This window comes from Zootoca vivipara, chromosome 10 (assembly GCF_965207765.1).
Source record: "Zootoca vivipara chromosome 10, rZooViv2.hap1.1, whole genome shotgun sequence".
Classification (NCBI taxonomy): domain Eukaryota; kingdom Metazoa; phylum Chordata; class Lepidosauria; order Squamata; family Lacertidae; genus Zootoca; species Zootoca vivipara.
In genome coordinates this window covers 61080953-61102475 of record NC_142593.1, presented here as the reverse complement: position 1 = coordinate 61102475, position 21523 = coordinate 61080953, and the positions used below count along the sequence as shown (strand labels likewise).

Genomic DNA, 21523 nt, shown 5'->3' with positions numbered 1-21523 from the left:
ATCTTAAGAGATGGAAGGGACCCTGAGGGTCATCTAGTCCAACCCCCTGCAATGCAGGAATCACAGCTAAAGAATCCCTAACAGATGGCCACCCAAATTCTGCTTAAAAACCTCCAAGGACTTAGAGTCCACCACCTTCTGCAAGACTGTCAAAGGGCTCTTACCCTCATAAAGTTTTTCTTGATGTTTAATCAGAATCTCCTTTCTTGTAAGTTGAAGCCACGGGTTCAAGTCCTACCCTCCAGAGCAGCAGAAAACAGGCTTGTTCCCTCTCCCGTGTGACAGCCCTTCAGATATTTGAGGATGGCTATCACATCGCTGGAACTTTGATGGTCAGATATGATTTTATTGTTGACTCTCTATTTCAATACGCCCCGCTTAGGAGGTTTTTATTGGGATTTGTATGATTTTATGGGCATTTTATTTTTCTCTTAAATGCGACCCATTTGGAGAACAAATTGCTGTAACCCAAGCTGCATCTTGCCAAAGAAATAAAACAAAGCCGATGAGAAATGTGTGCCTGCAAGCATAGGAACAAAGCTGTACTAAAACGTCACTTTGTGTGCTCTCCCACCCGCCCTGTGAAACAGTCAAGCTCATTCCGCTTTCGCAGATGAGGAAGAGAAACAGAACCGGCTCACAGCCCCCAAGCGGACCTACAGGCATGCTGGGAGTTGGACCAGACTTCTCCGAGGTTCACCAAAGACGGCTTTCAGCAAACCACACATCATAACATTTGCAGATCTGCTCAGTATGTGGATGTGTGTGTCCTGAATGTTAGAAGATTCAGAGCCTAATTGAACTATGGAACTCCCTCCCACAGGAGGCAGTGATGGCCACCAATCTAGATGGTTTAAAAGACAACTAAAAAAGAAATAAATCACAGCTCAAAACCAGCACATGCAACAGCAACAAAAACAAAAAACACACACACAAAAACCAGAGCTAAACCAAGGCAAAAACGACCGATTGTTCATTCTGTTGAGAGGAGGATGGCAAACTGAATTCTTAATCTAGTAGATCACTCTATAAGTTTCCATGAGTTTGAGGTGCCTTTCTCATTTGGTCTTCGTGGTACATAAAGGAGGCTGGACTAAGAGGGGCCATTGGCCTGAATGTGTTAAGAGTTTGGATGTCAGAGAGAGAGAGAGGGCAGGAACACATTGAGTGGAAAGAATCATAGAGTTGGAAGATACCACAAGGGCCATCCAGTCCAACCCCCTGCCAAGCAGGAAACATCATCAAAGCATTCTTGACATATGCCTGTCAAGCCTCTGCTTAAAGACCTCCAAAGAAGGAGACTCCACCACACTCCTTGGTAGCAAATTCCACTGCCGAACAGCTCTTACTGTCAGGAAGTTCTTCCTAATGTTTAGGTGGAATCTTCTTTCTTGTAGCTTGAATCCATTGTTCTGTGTCCGCTTCTCTGGAGCAGCAGAAAACAACCTTTCTCCCTCCTCTATATGACATCCTTTTATATATTTGAACATGGTTATCATATCACCCCTTAACCTTCTCTTCTCCAGGCTAAACACACCCAGCTCCCTAAGCCGTTCCTCATAAGGCAATGTTTCCTGGCCTTTGACCATTTTGGTTGCCCTCCTCTGGACACATTCCAGCTTGTCAGTATCCTTCCTGAACTGTGGTGCCCAGAACTGGACACAGTACTCCAGGTGAGGTCTGGTACTATTACTTCCCTTGATCTAGATGCTATACTATACAGATTTCAGTTAGACAGGAGGAGACATGTCTTGACGACAAGACCAGAACCAGTTCTCTTGGAGAGGGGATAGGTGGGGCCTCCCTTCCTGGAAGTCTTCAAGCAAGGCCATCTGCTTGGGATGGGGACACTCTGAGCTCAGGATTTCCTCCACTGAGAGTAGGAAGGGGGGTCCTGGACTCAGAGGGTCCCCCAAGGTCCCCTCTCCAGCTCTGGGATTTTACGATTTGACAGAGATCCTTCCAAAACCCTGGACTGCAGGTCCCTCAGAGGAATTCTTGACAGCCTCCAGTTGGCTGGAATCTCAAAGTTAACTTGCCCTGTGGGCTTGAGCAGATGTTGGGGGCGAGAGGACAGAATCCTGCATCTTTGCCAGGCCCTGGAGAAGAGAACAAGGTCAGATGGAGAGGAGGAGGGCAGGCCTTTTAGGGTTCACCCTGGGCGTTCAGCTGTTTCTACTGAAGAACCTGAGACCATAAGGAGAGCCTGCAGCTGGATCTGGCCAATGGCCCCTCTAGATGCTCCAAAGGGAAGTTCCAAACCAGGATCTGAACACAAGTGCCCTCTCACCTTCCTGCGGTTTACAGCAACTGGCATTTAGAAGCATATCCACCTCCAACCATGGAGGCAGAGCATGGTCCTTGCGGCTGGTTGCCACCGAGAGTCATCTCCTCCATCAATATGGCCACTCCACTTCTAAAGCCATCTGAGACTTGATGAGAACAATGGTTTGCTTTGCATGCACACCGCTTTACCTGCCTGGAGGTCAGCCTTACACTTGGCTCGCACATGCACGCACGCACACACACACACACACACACTCTTTCTCTTTCCATTGCACCAGGGATGATATGGACTGTGTATGCAATCATTTTTTTACGAGGACATTAAAATGAAACTCAAATAAAGAACCGCAGCATTAGAGAAAGTGTAAAAGATCTACTGGGTCCCATCCAAAACACACTCTTCCCGGCCAAGCCAGGATTGGCCCCCGCGGTGCATTTTGCCTCGACATTCTCCGCTCTCGTTTTACACACCCTCCCGCCTATGCGGGGTCACATTATGGCTGCCCGGCGGACGCGGGGCGCTCTGCTCGGCGGCTCTGGGGTGCGTGAAATCATAACCGTGACGTAGAATTAACGTTCCCCCCCTCCCCGCACTGCTTTCTCCTTGTTCATTTAATTGCTTTTAAAATTCCTCCCCTGAGTAGATTTGCTGCCTCGTTGTTTGCTGGCTTTGCATCTGGTGTTTTGTCACTTACTAAAGATCAGCTTTTTTATTTTATTTATTTTAAAAAACAAACACACATCTCAATTAAGCTCGGAGTAAGGAAAGTAGGCTGGGAAAAGAAAATATTTATTTTGAAGAGCTGCTTAAAAGGAGAAATTAATCCCAGCCCACATAAACAGGAGGAGGTCGCCTGTTGAAAAAAAGGACCCGAACGTACATCCTGTCCTTGCTAGACAAGCAAGAGAAACCTTGGATCGCTAACAGGACAGGGGACAAAGATGTGTGTGTGGTCTACCTGGGTGGCCCTGCAAGTGCTGGGTTCAAGTCTTCCCTTAGTCACAGACTCTGCCCAGCATAGAGCTGGAAAACCCATGCCTGGTTCGCTCATCCTCAACCAGCTTCCCTCCTAAGAACATGAGAAGGGATGGCTGGATGAGGCCAATAGCCCATCCAGTCAAGCATCCTGTGGCCAACCAGATGCCCAAATGGGAAACCAGCAAGCAGGATCCGAGCACAAGAGCAACACTCTCCCCTCCTGTGGTATGAAGCAAGAGGGGGGCATCTGTACCTTGGTCTCCCCCAAGGAGGGCCGGAGTTGAGGAATATTGAGTTGCCTGAACCAGATCAGCAAATGAACATAAGAACATCGCATTGCAGGGGGTTGGACTGGATGACCCTTGGGGTCCCTTCCAACTCTACAGTTCTATGATTTTACAATTCTGTGACCTGGGCCAGGATCAGTGCGGATAAGCCCTGCGTCAGGCAACACTGGTTCATCCAGCTCAGAACTGCCTCTTGAACCTGAGACCTTCTGCACGCAAGACAGATGCTGTATCCCTGAGCTATGGGCCACATGACCCAGAAAGCTGTCTGCGGACAAACGCCGGCTCCCTTAGCCTGAAGAGAGATGGGCACCGCACCCCAGAGTCAAGCTTTACTGGATTTAACCACCCAGGGATCCTTGACCTTGACCTTCCTTTGAGGCACAAGAACATAGAAAGCTGTCCTTATGCCGAGTCAGGCCGCTGGCCCATGTACCTGAGTATTCTCTACACGGGCTGGCAGAGGCTCCCTCCCGGGTTCCACCAAAGGCCCATGTGTTCTCTGCAGCTAGGAGTGCCTTCCACCAGCTTCATCTGGTTTGCCAACTGTGGCCATTCCTGGTCAAGGGTAGCCCGATTCTCTGAAAAGAGCCTGCTGGACCAGGCCAATGGCCAATCTAGTCTAGCATCCTGTTTTCACAGCGGCCAACCTAATGTTTCAATCGGAAACCTGTGGTTTCCAGCAACTGGCATTCAGAAGCATCGCTGCCTCCAGCTGTGGAGGCAGAGCCCAGACACTGTGGCTAGTAGCCTCTCTTCCTCTCTATAATAATAATAATAATAATAATAATAATAATAATAATAATAATAATAATTTATTTATTTATTTATACCCCGCCCATCTGGCTGGGTTTCCCCAGCCACTCTGGGCGGCTTACAACAGAGACATTAAAATACACTAATTTCTTAAACATTAAAAGCCTCCCTAAACAGGGCTGCCTTCAGATGTCTTCTAAAAATCTGGTAGCTGTTTTCCTTTTTGACATCTGATGGGAGGGCGTTCCACAGGGCAGGCGCCACCACCGAGAAGGCCCTCTGCCTGGTTCCCTGCAACTTGGCTTCTCGCAACGACGGAACCGTCAGAAAGCCCTCGGTACTGGACCTCAGTGTCCGGGCAGAACGATGGGGGTGGAGACGCTCCTTCAGGTATATGTTTAATCCTCTTTTAAAACCATCTCCGAAGGTGGTCATCCCTGCCTCCTGTGGGATGTCTTGGACCACAACCCCTTTCTGTCTCAGCCAACCTGGCTTAGAAGGAGCTGGTTATGCTTGCTGATAATGACCAAAATATCTGGAGGGTATCAGGTTTGGGGGAAGGTTGCGTAGATAAGCGGAGCTACCTTGAGTCAGAATTCAAGGAAGGGGGGCCAAAAAGGCATTCAAAAGTCACCAGTATGTCGAGAGAAAGAACTAAAATCGACAAGATTGCCATCACGGCAAAGGACCCGACCGAATTGCAAAACCATCTGGACACAGTCAAGCACTGGTTCAGACCACAGGAAATGGAAGGGTTCACAGGGTGCCCCCCCCCTCCCTGGCTTCTGTTTCAGAATCATCTTAACCAGGGAAGCGTTGGATATCACGATGACCAATTGCAAGGATAAAATAATAAAACACCACAGCAGGTCATAGATGGTGAAGCAAATCCTTCAAGGAAACTGCACAGCGAGCCATGACAGTGCAATTTCCCCCAAACTTGGGTCTCCTCCAGCTGTTTTTGGACTACAATTCCCATCATCCCTGACCACTGGTCCTGCTAGCTAGAGATGAAGGGAGTTGTAGTCCAAAAACAGCTGGAGGAGACCCAAGATTGGGAAACCCTGAGTAAGTGCAACGGAGCAAATGTGGGCCATTGCGGGAACAAGATGCTGGATGGCATGGGCCATTGGCCTGATCCAGCAAACTCATCTTCTAGGCTTGGGACCTGCTTTGCTCCTTCCCTGGTTTGGCTGTTGCTGTACCACCCATGGCTAAACCACCACATTATGGGGAGCAGACAGCTCCCCTGTTACTGCAGCTCCACGAGCTACAAGTCTGCTTTTCGGCAAAATTCAAAATGCCGGTTGTGAACTATAAAGCCCTACATGGCTTAGGGCCAGACTATCAGAAAGACCATCTCCTCCCCTACAAACCTGCCCAGGCTCTGAGCCCTTCTCTCAGTCCCCCCACCCTCCCAGGCTGGGTGGGTGGGGAAGCAGGAGAGGGCCTTCTCGGTGGTGGCTCCTCCCAGGCAACTTTGGAACTCCCTGCCTAGGGAAAGCCAGACTGGCTCCCTCCTTGCTCTTCCACCAGCAGGTGAAGATTGTTTTATTCCAACAGGCCTTTGGGAACTGACTTGTTTTTGAGGAAAGGGCAGGCGTTGTGATGTGGCTATTGCTATTGTCTGTGTTTTTAATAGATATTTAAATATTATTTTAATTCTGTTGGTATTTAATGATGGTCTTTTCTAGGCTTTTTAGCTTTTTCTATTCCTTTTGTATAAGCCACCATGAGTCATGACTCGGGGGAAAGCAGGATATAAAAATAAGTTGTTGTTGTTTAGAAAATGTATACACCACTCAATCATGGTTTGGTTCTGAGCCCCTCCTTTTTCATTTCCCCGAAGGAATCACCCATTCCTGCCTTCTTTCGCTGTGTCCCCTCTCACCCGAAATGCCCCGCTCCCCAGCCTTCTCAGACCTCTCCTTGGCAGACAGCCATGGGTCCATTTCTGTCACCGTGACCCCAAATAATTTAAGAGGGGGACCCCTAGATCAGGCTTGCCTTCCCACCCAAGCACCCTGGAAAGACCCACACATCTCCTTTTCCTGCAGGACCAAAATCAAACATAAAAATCTCCGACTCTCGCCTCGTGCAAGAGCAGCTTTTCTCTTTGGCGACCGGATTTGAAAGGATTGTTTTGTACTGAAGGAATTCTCTTTCTCTCTCTCTGATGGAACATTTCCGTGCAGCGGCACATAGATTTGCATTGATGAGAAAGCAGAGGCGGTGGCGGAGGGGGGGGTCGCTCCTCTCTCTCTCTCTCTCGCTCTCTCTCTCTCTCTCTCTCTCTCTCTCTCTCTCTCTCTCAGGCCTTTTGCTTCCCCCACTTTTGTGTCCAGACCAGCTCCTCTCTTGATGGTTTCTGCTTTTGTGCCTGGGTTTTGTTCTCTCCATCTCTGGAAACGGCTTTCTTGCCTCGCTATTATTATTCATTACTTCATCTTCATTCTCCGGCTTCTAACGACCTTTTCACAGCAGTCTCATTTCAAGATTTTTTTTTTTATTCCAACCCACCCACCCCCCTCCACCCTTTACCAAAGCCAAGAATTTCTGCCTTCAAACTCCCGGCTGAAATCACACTCAGATTAGAAAAAAATCTCTCTCTCTCTCTCTCTCTCTCTCTCTCTGTGTGTGTGTGTGTCTAAAATTACTTTCTTTTAAGGGGACAAGGCATCTCAACCAACCACGGGAGGGTAGCTTGAGTTGCCATTCCACAGTGAAATGTTCCATTTGCTCAGTGAATTTCTCTCCCTCTTCCCTCTGGACGCCTTTTCTTCCCTGCTGTTTAATTTTAAAACGCGCCGTCCTTACTTTTCATCTTTCTCTCTCTTTCTCTCCTCTTCCAAATGAGAGTTCCAGAGCCGGCTGGCGAAACCCGAAGCAGCGAGAGGCTCCCAACCCAAATTTCCCTCTTTCTCCAGCTCCCGCTTTTCCTGGCGTACAAAACCTCCAGTTCAGCAAAAAAAGGAAAAGGGGGGGGGGAGCTTCCTGTCACTCTGCAAAGTCCCGTGGCATCCTATGCTCAACTTTAAGCACTTGCTTCAGTTAATAATACAGGGCTCACCAGTATTAGCCAGCAGGTATTTGGACAATATTTTAAAATAATTCGGCTTTCTGTCCTAAAATATCTCTACGCTCATCATTTTAAAAGGCAAGCTTTAATGGGAGTTAGATTAGAAATGGTTTGGGAAAGACAGATTTGACTGCAAGGCTCTAGACCCTGTGGAGCTGTGGCGATTTCTATATGAATACAGCGACGACATTCACACAAACAGAGGGGCCACAAGGGAGCAGGGCAGCAAGAACAGAGAATGCCAACCTGAGGCACAATTCACTTATGGAACTCACTGCCACAAGGTGTTGCCATAAGAGTTGCTAGTTTACACAACACCTTTTGATGGGGATTGTGAGCTATGAGTAAATCCAATCGACAAAGTGGGAACAGCAACAAAATGTTGCAGCGTGCAGTGCTGCCAGCCAGCCATGCCCTCCTCTACAAGAGTTACCTGCTCCATCCTCCTGCAACAAAACCTCGGGGTTTCAAGGCCTCTGAGCATGTTCAGTCCTCAATGGATTCTCTTGGGCTTCTTTACCTGCTTAGGCTCCCCCCCCAGGAGGGTTCCCCCCCTCCCAATTGATCCCCCCCCCAAGCAAGACAGGACCGTTCTTTTGTTTTCAGTAGCCCTGCTCTGGCTGCACAGGTGTTTTCATTCACCCTGAGTGAGTGAAATTATATTATTATTGATATTATATATTATTATACATTATTATTATTATTATTATTATTATTATTATTATTATTGCAGCTTCTGAATGCGGAGGCCTAGCCGAGCCATAGGGGGCGATAATAATAATAATAATAATAATAATAATAATAATAATAATAATAATAATACATTACTTATAACCTGTCCATCTGGCTGGGCCTCCCCAACCACTCCGGCTAGTGGCCATTGATAGCCCTCTCCTCCTCCATGAATCTTCCCAATCCTCTTTTAAAGCCATCTAAGTTGGTGGCCATCACTGCCTCCTGTGGCAGGGAGTTCCACAGTTCAACTCTGTGCTGAGTGAGTAAGTCCTTTCTTTTGTCTGTCATGAATCTTCCAACATTCCGCCTCACAGGATGTCCACATCTTTGAGTGTTATGATGGAGGGGTAAAAACTTTTCTCTACCCACTTTCTCTGTGCCACCTCCATGCCAACTTTTATCATGGCACCTCTTGCTCGCCTTTAGTGGAATGAAGCCACTAGATTGCCCCCATTTTAGAAGAGGTACTAAAAAATATTCCAAAACAATTCGACAGAAGGAACCACAGGGCCAAAATGCTCATGTCAATTCAGCTCTAAGAACAATATTGGTGTGCTGTGAACATCTTGGGGGGGGGGGTGAGGAGCCTGTAGTCCAAAACATCTGGTGTGCACCAGTTTGGGGATGGCTGAGACAGTCCAGCCATGAAACCCCAAACAGTAAGTGCAGCCCTCCCCTCCATCTGGTCTTTGCTCCCAGGCTCTGATTTAGAGCAGGGTGAACAGGGCAGTGGGATTAGGCCTGCCATCTTAATCCTGGCCTGGGTCTCCAGAGGACGCAAGCTGAAATCGCCAACAAAACAGACATCTCCGTTTGAGCTGCCAAAAATGTAATTGCAAAAACCTGGGGAAAGGAACGTGGGCAGAGAGCGCGAGGCATCCCAAGATTCTCGTGCTCTGGCGTATCCTTTGCCAAAGCGTTGCATCTTTACGGCGGAGAGCATCTCCCTACCTAGAGAGAAAATCCGGCAAATTGAAGGCCTCTTTAATCCAGGAGACTTGCGGCAGAACATCTGGCAATTAAAATTTTCATTAGGAACCGTACAACCAAGTGGAGACGGCAAGGGACCTGTGGCCCAGGAAAGGAACGTGCCTCTCCTCCTGCCCACGAATCTCTTCATGGACAAGGGACCCTCCAGAAATCTTTTTCATTCTGCATCCAGTGGGCCCCGGGAGAAGGAGCTGGCCCCAGGAGCCACACTGCACTCAGCTCTGCGACCCCACACTTTGGGGACATTGGTGGGCTCCTGTCCCCAAGAGCTGGCACCTCCAGGAGGCAGTGATGGCCACCAAGCTAGTAGGATTGAAAAGAGGATTTGGCAAATTCACGGAGGAGGCGAAGTCTATGGATGGTTACTAGCCAGGAGGGCTCTGCTCTGCTCCCACAGTTTCAGGTAGCGATGTGTCAGAATAACAGTTGCTGGAAAACACAGCTGGGGAGAGCTGCTCTTGTGCTCGGATCCTGCTTGCGGGTTCCCCATCTGCTTGGCCATTGTGGGAACAGGAGGCTGGATTAGATGGACCCCATTTGGCCTCATCCAGAAGGCTCTTTTCGTGTTCTTTAGGTTGGTATGCCAAGCCACAAACAGCAGGGAAGGTCAAAAGCCAAGGACTTCACAAATGCTGGACTGAAGAATAAGCCATCTAAGGTGCCGGAGGACCAGCAGAAACAGCACAATGGAACAAATAATCCACTCCTCCTTCCCCACCCCTCTCCCTACACGGCAGTACGGCCTCTGCCTCCTTAGAGGACCCAGGCAATTCCTTCTGCCTTTGGGGTGGATATAAATGGCTTCCGTGGGCCCCCCTCGCCACCCGCCCGCTATCCTACCGCCAGACAACTCCAGTGAAGAATTGAGCCGTTCCCATCACATATAATCTGCTAGCACTCCATCACACCTCCCTGCCTAATTTTGCTATAGATCCCTCCTTATTGCTCTAAGCGCAGGGCGGTCGATGCTAATTAATTATGGGCTGGAATCTGCCAGACTCTGTCACACACCGCAGCTCTGCATCGGGAAAAGCCCGTCCACGGAATTGGGAGAAGGTTCAGAAATGGTTCCTTGCTGCTGCATCCAAAAGCCCAAAACCTCTGGGGGCACTTACTCAAAACCGACAGCCGTTTACTGATTCCAGAGAGGCAGCAAAAACGGCAAAGAGCCTTGCGAGGCACCTTAAAAACAAATGAATTGATGATGGCGTTGAGCTTTTGCGGGCTGCGTCATGAGCTGCTGTCCATAAAAGTTTAGGCCATAATACATTTGTTAGTCTTTAAATGTGCCACAAGGTCCTTTTACTTTGGCTCATTTAATCGAGAATAACCACTGCTATCTCCTTACCTGCTGTTTCATTATAGAAGTTGGACAATTTCATTGAGGGATGAGGTGTGATTTCTCTCTCTCTCTCTTTCTCCCCCTTAGAAAAGGACTGGGAATGTCAGCTGCTTTGAAACCACTTGTGTGGTGGAAAAATGGCACGCACAGGCTGGGCATATTTAAAGGAAAACGTAAAAGGTGACTATGGGATGCAGGACTCATATTCCTTTTCAGGCCGAGAGAGCCGGCGTTTTTCCACAGACAGGTTTTACACAGACAGTGGGACACCGTGATGGGAACCAGAGCGCATGGAAACACCGTTTACCTTTCCCGTTGCAGTTTTATCTACCGGTTTTATCTACCGGTACTTGCACTTTGGGGTATGCTTTCGAACTGCTAGGTGCTGGGACTGAGCAACGGGAGCTCACCCCATCGTGGGGATTTGAACTGCTGACCTTCCGATCGGCAAGTGCCAAGAAAGGAGATTCTAACTAAACACCACAAAGAACTTTCTGACATTGAGAGCTGTTCGGCAGTGAATAATCTCCCTTGGGAGTTTTGGTCTCTCTTTCCTTGGAGGTTTTTAAGCAGAGGTTGGATGGCCATCTGTCACGGATGCTTTAGCTGAGATTCCTACATTGCAGGGGGTTGGACTAGATGACCCTTGGGTACCTTCCAACTGCAATTCTATGATTCCGTGACTCTATGTACATTGCCTGGGCAGAATTTGACATTCCCAGTGTGGTGCCCTTGTGCTTCTCTCTCTCACACACTCCTGCCCTGGAAATGAAGGCTTTCAGCTAGAAGGGTGTTCGCTTCATCGCCCACCCTGCCTCGGCCCCCTCCCTCTGCAATGTCACCATCCTGCCAAAGTAATTTCCTCCTGAGTAGCTCTGACAGCAGCATCCCCATTAAACAAAGTGAAAAGAGCAATTAACTTTCTGCACCTGAGCTAAAAAACGCAAGCGCAACCGCTGGCGACGTGCTCAGCATCGCGGGATCAATGGCCCCAGACACCGGGATGGCTGCGAGGCCACCTCCCGCCTCGCTGCCGAGAGCCTGGCACTCTTGACTCGGCTCATGCTCTGATTAGCCTCCCTGGAGTGCTGGTTGAAAGAGGGTGGCGGTGCCATTCCATGCCCCAGACCTTTCTATGGCATCGTTGCAAATGCATCTCATTACCCAGACTCGGCTCTTGGTGGCACAGCAAGAGCCTGGCCTGCTGAGAAAGGGATGGGATGGAGCAAAGAAACAGACCTTTAAGAGTTGGGGGGGTTGTGTCTCGGTTATGACCACAAAGCCTAGCTCGGCTGGTGGCAGAGACTAAGCTGGGACAGCCCCCCCCCCAAAAACACCCTGTAGTTAAACCGTGGAACTCCCTCCTCCAAGAGGAAGTTATGGCCCTCAACCTAAAGGTAAAGGGACCCCTGACCATTAGGTCCAGTCGTGACCGACTCTGGGGTTGCGGAGCTCATCTCGCGTTATTGGCCGAGGGAGCTGGCGTACAGCTTCCAGGTCATGTGGCCAGCATGACAAAGCCACTTCTGGTGAACCAGAGCAGCACACGGAAACGCCATTTACCTTCCCGCTGGAGCGGTACCTATTTATCTACTTGCACTTTGATGTGCTTTCGAACTGCTAGGTTGGCAGGAGCTGGGACCGAGCAACGGGAGCTCACCCCGTCACAGGGATTCGAACCGCTGACCTTCTGATCGGCAAGCCCTAGGCTCTGTGGTTTAACCCACAGCGCCACCTGCGTCCCCAACCTAGATGGCTTTAAAAGAGGTTGAGACAAACGCACGAGTTATTGAGGGATGGCTCTGCTCTGTCCTCCATGGTCGGAGGCAGCAATGCTTCTGAATACCAGAGGAGGAGAGCGTGCTCTTGAGTTCGAATCCTGCTTGCTGGTTTCCCATCTGCTTGGCCCCTGTGAGAGCAGGACACTGGATCAGATGGGCTCCCATCGGCCTGATTATGCACCGGTTTGGTCTGAATTTATTTCATTTGTAAGCAAGGAGGGAGATGGCCAAAAATCCCCTTGGCCTATAATCCAATATGGCAGCTGCAGGGGGTCAGGGCTTTGGAATGCTTACATTTATTTCTCTTGGTATAACAGGGTTCATGTTTTGTAACCTTGTCTATGCTATAAATAGTTCTAGTCCACGCATTCACATACCTGTGGTTTATTAATTTTATTATAGATCGACACCGATCAATAATTTTGTATGGACTGTGTATATCATAATCAGTCCCTGTTTGATAATATTGCATTTTGCAGAATCCTCTATAACCATTTGTAAATAAATAAAGATTTAATTAGAAATACATTTAAATTTTTTTATCTATAATGTATTCCCTATAAAAGACCTATTTACCAGAGAGTTAGGTCACATTGAACTTGCGATGGAGGGAACTTGTTTCGGGTTGCAAAGTCAGCTCCTCCAGCTCAAAACAACACGAGCAACCTCACCGGCTCCCTCCTCTCTCTTTTCCTTCTTGAAGCAAACTGCATGCCAAGTACATATAATCCCTTATAACTGTTCATAATAATAGCCATTCTGTAGGTTGCTTAGAGACACAGGAAATGCAGGGACACCCTGAGATTAGGGGAGGTGGGTTCTGCCCACCCTCCGGATGAAGGAGAGCAGCCCAGAGACAAAAAACCTCTGGGTTTTAGTCCTGTAAATGAGGAACAGCTTGATTTTCTCTCTCTCAACCACCACCCATGAGGTCAGCCTGCCAAACTGGTCCAGAACCACTTAGTTCTGCACAACACACAACAGCAGTATGGTGAAGTGGTTAGGGTGTTGCACTAGGACCTTGGAGACCAGGGTTCAAATTCCCACTCTGCTCCACCCGCTAAAACTCTGAATTGGTAAGCAATTTTGGTAAGCAAATTTTATGCCAAAAGTTTAGGTGAGTTGATACTGACAGTGTGGTGTAGCGGTTAGGGTGCCGGATTATGACCTTGGAGACCAGGGTTCGAATTCCCACCTGGCCATGAAGCTCACTTCAAATTGTGCTTCGAATCCTCCCCTGGCAGGAAGCTGACCGGCTGACCTTGGGGGCCGGTCACCACCTCTCAGCCTGTCCTACCTCATAGGGTTGTTGTGGGGATTAAATGAGGTGGGAGTGAACCACATAGACCACCTTGAGCTCCTTGGAGAATAAGGTGGGATGGAAATGCAGTAAATAAATGCAATGAATTGCGAAAAATTCATCTTGCGAATCGCGGTTTCCCATAGGAATGCATTGAAATTTCTTTTTTTGCCCATAAAAGGTAAAGGGACCCCTGACCATTAGGTCCAGTCGTGACCGACTCTGGGGTTGTGTGCTCATCTCGCATTATTGGCCGAGGGAGCCGGCGTATAGCTTCCAGGTCATGTGGCCAGCATGACAAAGCCGCTTCTGGCAAACCAGAGCAGCACATGGAAACACCGTTTACCTTCCCGCTGTAGCGGTTCCTATTTATCTACTTGCATTTTGATGTGCTTTTGAACTGCTAGGTTGGCAGGAGCTGGGACCAAGCAATGGGAGCTCACCCCGTCACAGGGATTCGAACCACCGACCTTCTGATCAGCAAGCTCTAGGCTCAGTGGTTTAACCACAGCGCCACCTGGGTCCCTTTTTGCCCATAGGAACACATTAATTAAGTTTCAATGCATTCCTATGGGAAACCGCGATTCGCAAGACTAATTCGTCTTGCGAAAAATTCATCTTGCAGGGCATTTGGCTTGCGAGATACCACTGTAAAAAGATTTGCAAACCCATTTCCTGCTTGTGGCCGGAACAGAGCTTGCCTTCCGGCACCTGCCCTGCATCTCCCTTCCGCCTGCAGACTGAGCACCTGGAAAAGGGACTTTGCAGGCAACCAGAGGCCACAGCCCGCCCCCTGCCCCTCTGCCGCTTGGTCAATGTTGCAGAGGAGTGCGCAGGGAGCGCCACCAAGGAACAGCGGGCTCCCAAAATAGCAGCCAAAGAAATGTGACCCCATTTCTTCGCAGGCCTCTTGCCCTGCTGCACTGCGAGGTCAGCCTCTGGGGTAGAACTGTAATTCACCCTGCATGTCTTGACAGGAAGAGGGCAAAGGTTCAAAGCAAGGGGTGGGGGGCCACCTCTCTTGTTCCCGCACGCAGAGGCATCCCAGGAGCTGCATTTTGCCCAGGAAGCCAGAAAGCAGAGCAAAGAGACACGAAGGTCTTTGGATGCAACACAGCCTAGAAGTGACTTGTTCTTTGAAGAAGGTGTTGACTCTCCCTGGGGCCTTGACTTAGACTACGGACCTTGCAATGGCAGCAGATCACTTATGGGTTCCCCGTATTGATGGGGCCTTGAAAGTTTCCGGTTGGATTAATTGCTGATTTCTCTCTTGCACAGTACTCCCCGTGAGGAAAGCTTGCAGCGATCGGAACTTTTCAGCTTAGAGGAAAAGCAAGCAGGAGGTGGCATGATAGACATTTGTGAAATAACGCATGGCACTGAGAAAGGGCTCCTCTGTCATAATGCTAGAACTCGTGGGCATCTCATGAATTTGCCATCTTCAAATACCCGGAGCACCGTTTCATGGGAAATGGAGCAAGCCTGTTTTCTGCTGCTCCAAAGGGGAGGAACCTGACCCAGTGGACTCAACAGACAAGGAAGGAAATTCTGATTAAATACAGTGGTACCTTGGTACTCGAACGGCTTGGCTCCCAAGCAAATCAGCTCCCGAGAGCTGCAAACCTGGAAGTAAGTGTCCCGGTTTGCAAATGTTTTTCAGAAGCCGAACGTCCGACGCGGCTTCCACTTCAGTGCAGGAAGCTCCTGCATCCAATCAGAAGCCGTGTCTTGGTTTTCAAACCGTTTCGGGAATCGAACAGACTCCGGGAATGGATTAGGTTTGAGAACCAAGGTACCACTGTATTAGGAATAATTTTCTGGCGGTAACAGCTGTTCAATAGTGGAACGGTCTCCCTCGGAAGGTGGTGGACTCTCCTTCACTGGAGGTTTTCAAACAGAGGTTGGATGACACCCCCCCCCCCCCGTCATGGATGCTTTGGTTGTGATTCCTGTATTGCAGGGGGCTGGACTAGACGACTCTTGGGGGTTCCTTTCCAACTCTACAATTCTATGGTCCTATGACATGTTGCAAGTAAATGTGAAAAACCCTTGTTGATGGCAATAATGACACTAGCCCTCTCTCAAGGTGATGACCTCCAGATATTCTTGGATGGCAGATCCCACCGCTCCTGACTTCTGGGTTATTGGCTGATGGGGGCTGGGGTCCCATAACACGGTAGGGGGCAGGAATGCATCCCTTCTAACTCTACAATTCTGTAACTCTATGGACATCTGGAGGGTACCATACGCCTTCTCTCCACAGCAGGAGACAAACACCTTGTCCTTGTCCTCGTATTTAAAGAAGCCCAGGCAGTGACTTAATGGCTCAGAAGCTCTGAGGTTCAGAGGGAGCACCTTTTGGGGGCAGCAAGGCTGGGCACTTGCCCCGGATAACCAGGTGGCCTCCTGTGCCCCAGTTGTGCCTCTTCCAGTCTGCTCAGCAACCTCTTGGAGAGTGGGGAGACAATCCCGGCCAGCAGCCCCCACAGCCCTCTGCCTCTGGCCTGCCAGCCAAGACACGCAAGAGGGAATTCCATTATTCAGTATTAGAGAGACGCAAGACACAAAACAGCCCGGAGGCTGTTTCCTGCCTTTAAAATATACATGGGTGTGTGTTTGCGTGCTGGCAGGTGTACCGGCCGAGGCTCGTAAGCAGAGTGTGTGTGACAGCTGGGGAAGGCAGGGAGCTCTCGTCCTGGCAGGGCCTGAGTGCCGGCTGGCTCTCTGCAGCAGACACGTCAGGAAAACAGAAAGAGACGGGACCGTAAAGGACTGCCAAGGTCCAATGTTTGGAGAGCGGGTTGTGCTGGGCTGATAGCTTTTGAGGCTGCTTTATTCTTGCCTCAGTTTCAGAGAATTGCAGAGTTGGAAGGGACCCTGAGGGTCATCTAGTGCAGCTCCCTGCAATGCAGGAATATCAGCTTAAGCATCAATGACTACTACTACTACTACTAATAATAATAATAATGATAATCTTATTATTTATACCCACACATATGGCTGGGTTTCCCCAGCCACTCTGGCTGGCTCCTAGCAGATCACTAAAAACAGAATAAAACTTCAAACACAGCTAACAAGGTTTCCTTCAGATGTCTTCTAAAAGTCAGATAGTTGCATATTTCCTTGGCATCTGCTGGGAGGGCGTTCCACAGGGCGGGTGCCACTACCGATAAGGCCCTCTGCCTGGTTCCCTGTAACCTCACTTATTGCAGTGAGGGAACCGCCAGAAGGCCCTTGGCGCTGCACCTCAGTGTCCGGGCTGAACAAATGACCATCCAACCTCTGCTTAAAAACCTCCAAGGAAATAAGAGTCCACCACCTTCCGAGGGAGTCTGTTCCACTGTCAAACAGCTCTTGGAAAGTTCTTTCTGATGTTTAATCAGAATCTCCTTTCTTCTCACTTGAAGCCATAGGTTCAGGTCTTACCCTCTGGAGCAGCAGAAAGCAGGTTTGTTCCACCTTCCATGTGACAGCCCTTGAGTTATCTGAAGGTTATCTGAAGGTGGCTATCGAATCTCCTCTCAGTCTCCTCTTCTCCAGGCTAAAATCCCCAGCTCCTGTGACCATTCCTCATCAGGCCTGGATTCCAAACCCTTGATCATCTTGGTCGCCCTCCTCTGCAACCATTCCAGCTTCTCAATATCCTTCTTAGAATCATAGAATTGTAGAGTTGGAAGAGACCACAAGGGCCATCCAGTACAAGCCCCTGCCAAGAAGGAAACACCATCAAAGCATTCTTGACATATGGCTGTCAAGCCTCTGCTTAAAGACCTCCAAAGAAGGAGACTCCACCACACTCCTTGGTAGCAAATTCCACTGCCAAACAGCTCTTACTGTCAGGAAGTTCTTCCTAATGTTTAGGTGGAATCTTCTTTCTTGAAGTTTGAATCCATTGCTCCGTGTCCGCTTCTCTGGAGCAGCAGAAAACAATCTTTCTCCCTCCTCCATATGACATCCTTTCATATATTTGAACATGGCTATCATATCCCCTCTTAACCTTCTCTTCTCCAGGCTAAACATACCCAGCTCCCTAAGCCGTTCCTCATAAGGCATCATTTCCAGGCCTTTGACCATTTTGGTTGCCCTCTTCTGGACACGTTCCAGCTTGTCAGTATCCTTCTTGAACTGTGGTGCCCAGAACTGGACACAGGACTCCAGGTGGGATTGCCGCAAGAAGCCAGGGAGTGGAGGCAGATGCCCCCTGAATCCCAAATGACAATTGGGTGGGTGGGAAACTACCTTAGCCCTTAGGAGTTGGCCTGTGTGCTCCTTCTTTAGAGGAGAAAGCGATGTTGCCAAGGGCAAGGCAAGAAGTGCACCTGGCTGCTGGCGGGTGGGGGGCATCAGATGGACCCCTTGCCTTGCATCCTGAGGATTGCGCTTGCTCTCGGAAATGCCCCCCTGCCCGCAGCACAATCATGGCACCGGCAGCCCCCTGACTCCTACCTCTCCATGGGGCACTGCAGCAGAGCTGATTGGCAAAGATTAGCGCCAGAGTTGGAAGCAGGGAGGGCGGGAGGGAGCTGGGAAAGTCAAATCACCCTCCCTCTGGTTGAATAATGACGGAGCCTAATTGCTTATTGCTGGTTACTAAGCTACGGGATGGCAGCCGCTCGGACACCCATCAATATATTAACCCCGGCATGCAGCCCGAACAAGCCCATTCATTTCCAAGGGTGTTTATCTCCCTCCTCGCCTCCGTTCTCTGGGGAGAAAACATAATTATTATTTAAATGTGAGTTAATTCAGCCAAGGTGTTGATCAATAGCGGAGAATTACTCGTTTAAAAATAGAGAAATCACGAGGCGAGGAGAGGCACATGCAAGACCCAGGGAGGACTCAATTATGGAGAAGGGGCTCAGAAGAAGAAGGCAAAAAACAACCCCACAGCCCACGAAGGTCAGGCTCGCTCGAGGCAAGTTCTGTCGGAGCCCAGCCTCTGTCTCTAAAAGGGGCAGAACTTCTGCATCATCATCATCATCATCATCATCATCATCATCATATTTATATGCCACCCACCTGATTGGCTTGCCCCAGCCACTCTGGGCAGCTTCCGACAAATTATCAAACCACAGTAAAACACCTGCAAAATCCGAAGACAAGAACTCCTAAGAGTTCTTAGATTTTCCTCTTTTGGGGACCAGAAAATGCGTTTAGGGGACTTTTGCTACCACCATACACCACACCATTAGAACGCAAGAGGAGATGTCCTGGTTGTGAATGATGCTCTATTCTGCCTACCCTAAATGAGATGCCCTGGAGAGATTCACAAACCGGACACCATGCAAAATCTGCCCACGCCCATCGACCACAGCATCCACTAGGCTAAGCTGTTTCTAAAGGCAGTGATTCCATTTTAGGCTGTCATAGCTAAAAGACTGTATCCTCCATGTAGTTATCTAATGCAGCGTTTCTCAACCGCTGTTCTGCGGCACACTAGTGTGCCGCGAGACGCTGGCTGGTGTGCCGCGACGTGCGGCGACGAGAAGGGCGATTTGCATTGTCACGTGCCTGGCGGCCACCAATACACAACGCTGACCCGTCGGAAAGCAATATTTGGCAAGTGTTTCTTACAGTCATAATTATAATATAGGGCGGCACAGAGTGAAATTTTTTAACTTTTTTAATGGTGGTGTGCCTCGTGATTTTTTTCACGGAACAAGTGTGCCGTGGCCCAAAAAAGGTTGAGAAACACTGATCTAATGCACCTTCCTTAAAAAAAAGAAAGACATAGAATCACAGAATTGGAGAGCCCTCCGGACATCCAGCGACTATGAGTTCCATATATGCATCCCTGGAATATTGTAATATGCAAGCTGTTTGGAACGAGTTGCCCATAGCTAAGACATCTTTCAAAAATAAAAACAAAACAAAGTGTGCTAGCCTGCATCTCTTTTTTCCCCCAACATCAAACAAACCATTTTTTTAAAAAAGAAATACACAAATAAAACCCAGTAAAATCAGTGCAGTGACCAGTGTGAACCCTATTAAGGGATGTCTTCATTGGGTGGCCAGAATGCCCCATAATTGGCGTTTGCCTGATTGAAACAGGGAGAAAGCATGTCCTTGGCTTCTCCACTAGATGGACCTTGGAGGCCCCCATCCGCAGGGGTTTCAGCTACTCCAGAGTTGCAGCAAGTTCCCCTCTTCAGCCCCGGAGACCACACTAGCCGTGAAGTGCTTGGCAGGGGAAATTGTGTCATATCCCTACACCAGGCATCCCCAAACTTCGGCCCTCCAGATGTTTTGGACTACAATTCCCATCTTCCCCGACCACTGGTCCTGTTAGCTAAGGATCATGGGAGTTGTAGGCCAAAACATCTGGAGGGCCGCAGTTTGAGGATGCCTGCCCTACACAGACACCACCCTGTTCTTTAGCTGACAGCTGGTGCAGAAAAACACCTTGTAATGCACCGTGCAATTGGCTTCTACTCTTTTTACACAAGCCATGTGGGTAAAGAGTTGGACACCTGGCCAAGAGGCCACATGGATGCTTCACCACATTGTCGCAGAGAAGCTCAGATTCAGTCAACTCGCCCCCAGCACTGTCTTTGAGTGTCTTTGTTGGGCAAACAAGAAACTGCCTCGGCCATTTGTCCTGCAGAAATCTCTTGCTCTGGCTTAGGCCCAGAATATCTGAAGGACCAAATTCTTCCAGACAGATCTGCCTGGGCTCTGTGATCTTTGGGAGAGGCCCTTTCCTAGGTGCTGCCACCCTCAAAGGCATGCTGGGTGAGGACAGGAGACAGGGCCTTCTCGGTGGTGGCTCCCAGACAACTTTGGGACTCCTAAAGAAGCCAGACTAGCTCCCTCCTTGTCTTTCCACCAGCAAGCCAAGACTGTTTTATTCTGGCGGGACCTTTGGGAACTGATTGTTTCTTTTGAGACAGGGGCTTTCAAATCGTGCCGTGCTGTTTTTATGGTCTGTATTTCAATAGATTTGTTTTTATGTTGCTTCAATTCTATTAGAGTTGACTTGCCTTTTTTATAGGTGTTTTGATTTTTTGTGCTTTGATCTGTGCTGCTCTAATTTGTGTGTAAGCCGCCTTGAGACCTGGTCTGGGGAATTAATAAGCAATAAAATAACCACAAATCTCCCACTGAGGTTGGGATAGAGAAGAGGCAGCTACTTACCCTGCTGGCTGTGCCTCTGAGCATAAACGACCACCACCGCAGCTAGCACCACGTAACACGCTCCTGACACAGGGTAAGCCATCTGCAGGAGCAAACACACAACAGCGAGGGGTCAGTAGGGCCAAAACCTGGGAGGAAGGGAAGAAGGAAGCAGTAATCAATAAGAAATGGGCTCACATAAGTGGCAGTCTAGCAAATGGTTGCAGTATCACAAGAACTGGGCAAAACAGCTTCAACCCTTGTTTTCTTTCTCACGTGGCTGGTAAAGGCCAGGAGAAAGATCAGCCTGGCACCGCCCAGTACCAAGGGCCAGGATTCGAACCCATGTCTCCCAGGTCTCAATTTGATACAGAGGTGCTTCAGCTGCAGCTCACATCAGACTGCATTCCCTTTGACTTGTCCCTCTCGGCAACCTACATGTTCCAACACGTTGCGTCACCTGAAATACACGCTTGGTCTTCGCAAGATTAGAGGGAAGGGCATTGTGTGGTCAATACAAAACTGTGGTGTTCTCCCCAGACCCCAAAAGATGCCAATAACTACAATACGGTGTGAAAAAATTGGGGTGGGAGGAGGAGAGGAAGAAAGGAAAGGACTTATTCACGCAGCACAAAGCTAAACTATGTAACTCGCCTTTGTTATTTTTAAATACAGTGGTACCTTAGTTCTCAAACGCCTTGGTACTCAAACAAACAAACAAACATTATTATTATTATTATTATTATTATTATTATTATTATTATTATTATTATTACCAGAGAAAGACCATTTTCTCCTGGCTCTTGGACTGAGGACTGAAAATCAAGAAGTCTCATGGAGAGAAGAGGGGTGCTGAGCCAGCCAACTACCTGCGT

The 21523-nt window shown here is 48.9% G+C and overlaps 1 protein-coding gene across 6 annotated transcripts in view; it reads right to left on the bottom strand.

The window, feature by feature from the left end:
* The window catches only part of CNTFR (ciliary neurotrophic factor receptor), a 385394-nt gene that overhangs the window by 144428 nt on the left and 219443 nt on the right, over window positions 1–21523 (bottom strand). For 4 of the 6 annotated variants that reach the window (XM_035100658.3, XM_088653079.1, XM_035100656.3 and 1 more), the window contains one exon: window positions 20670–20751. In XM_035100658.3, coding sequence (XP_034956549.3) covers window positions 20670–20751 — 82 coding nt within the window. Of the gene's footprint in view, window positions 1–20669; window positions 20798–21523 lie in introns of all 6 variants that reach the window. The other 2 variants (XM_060280404.2, XM_035100657.3) reach the window with 1 other exon arrangement.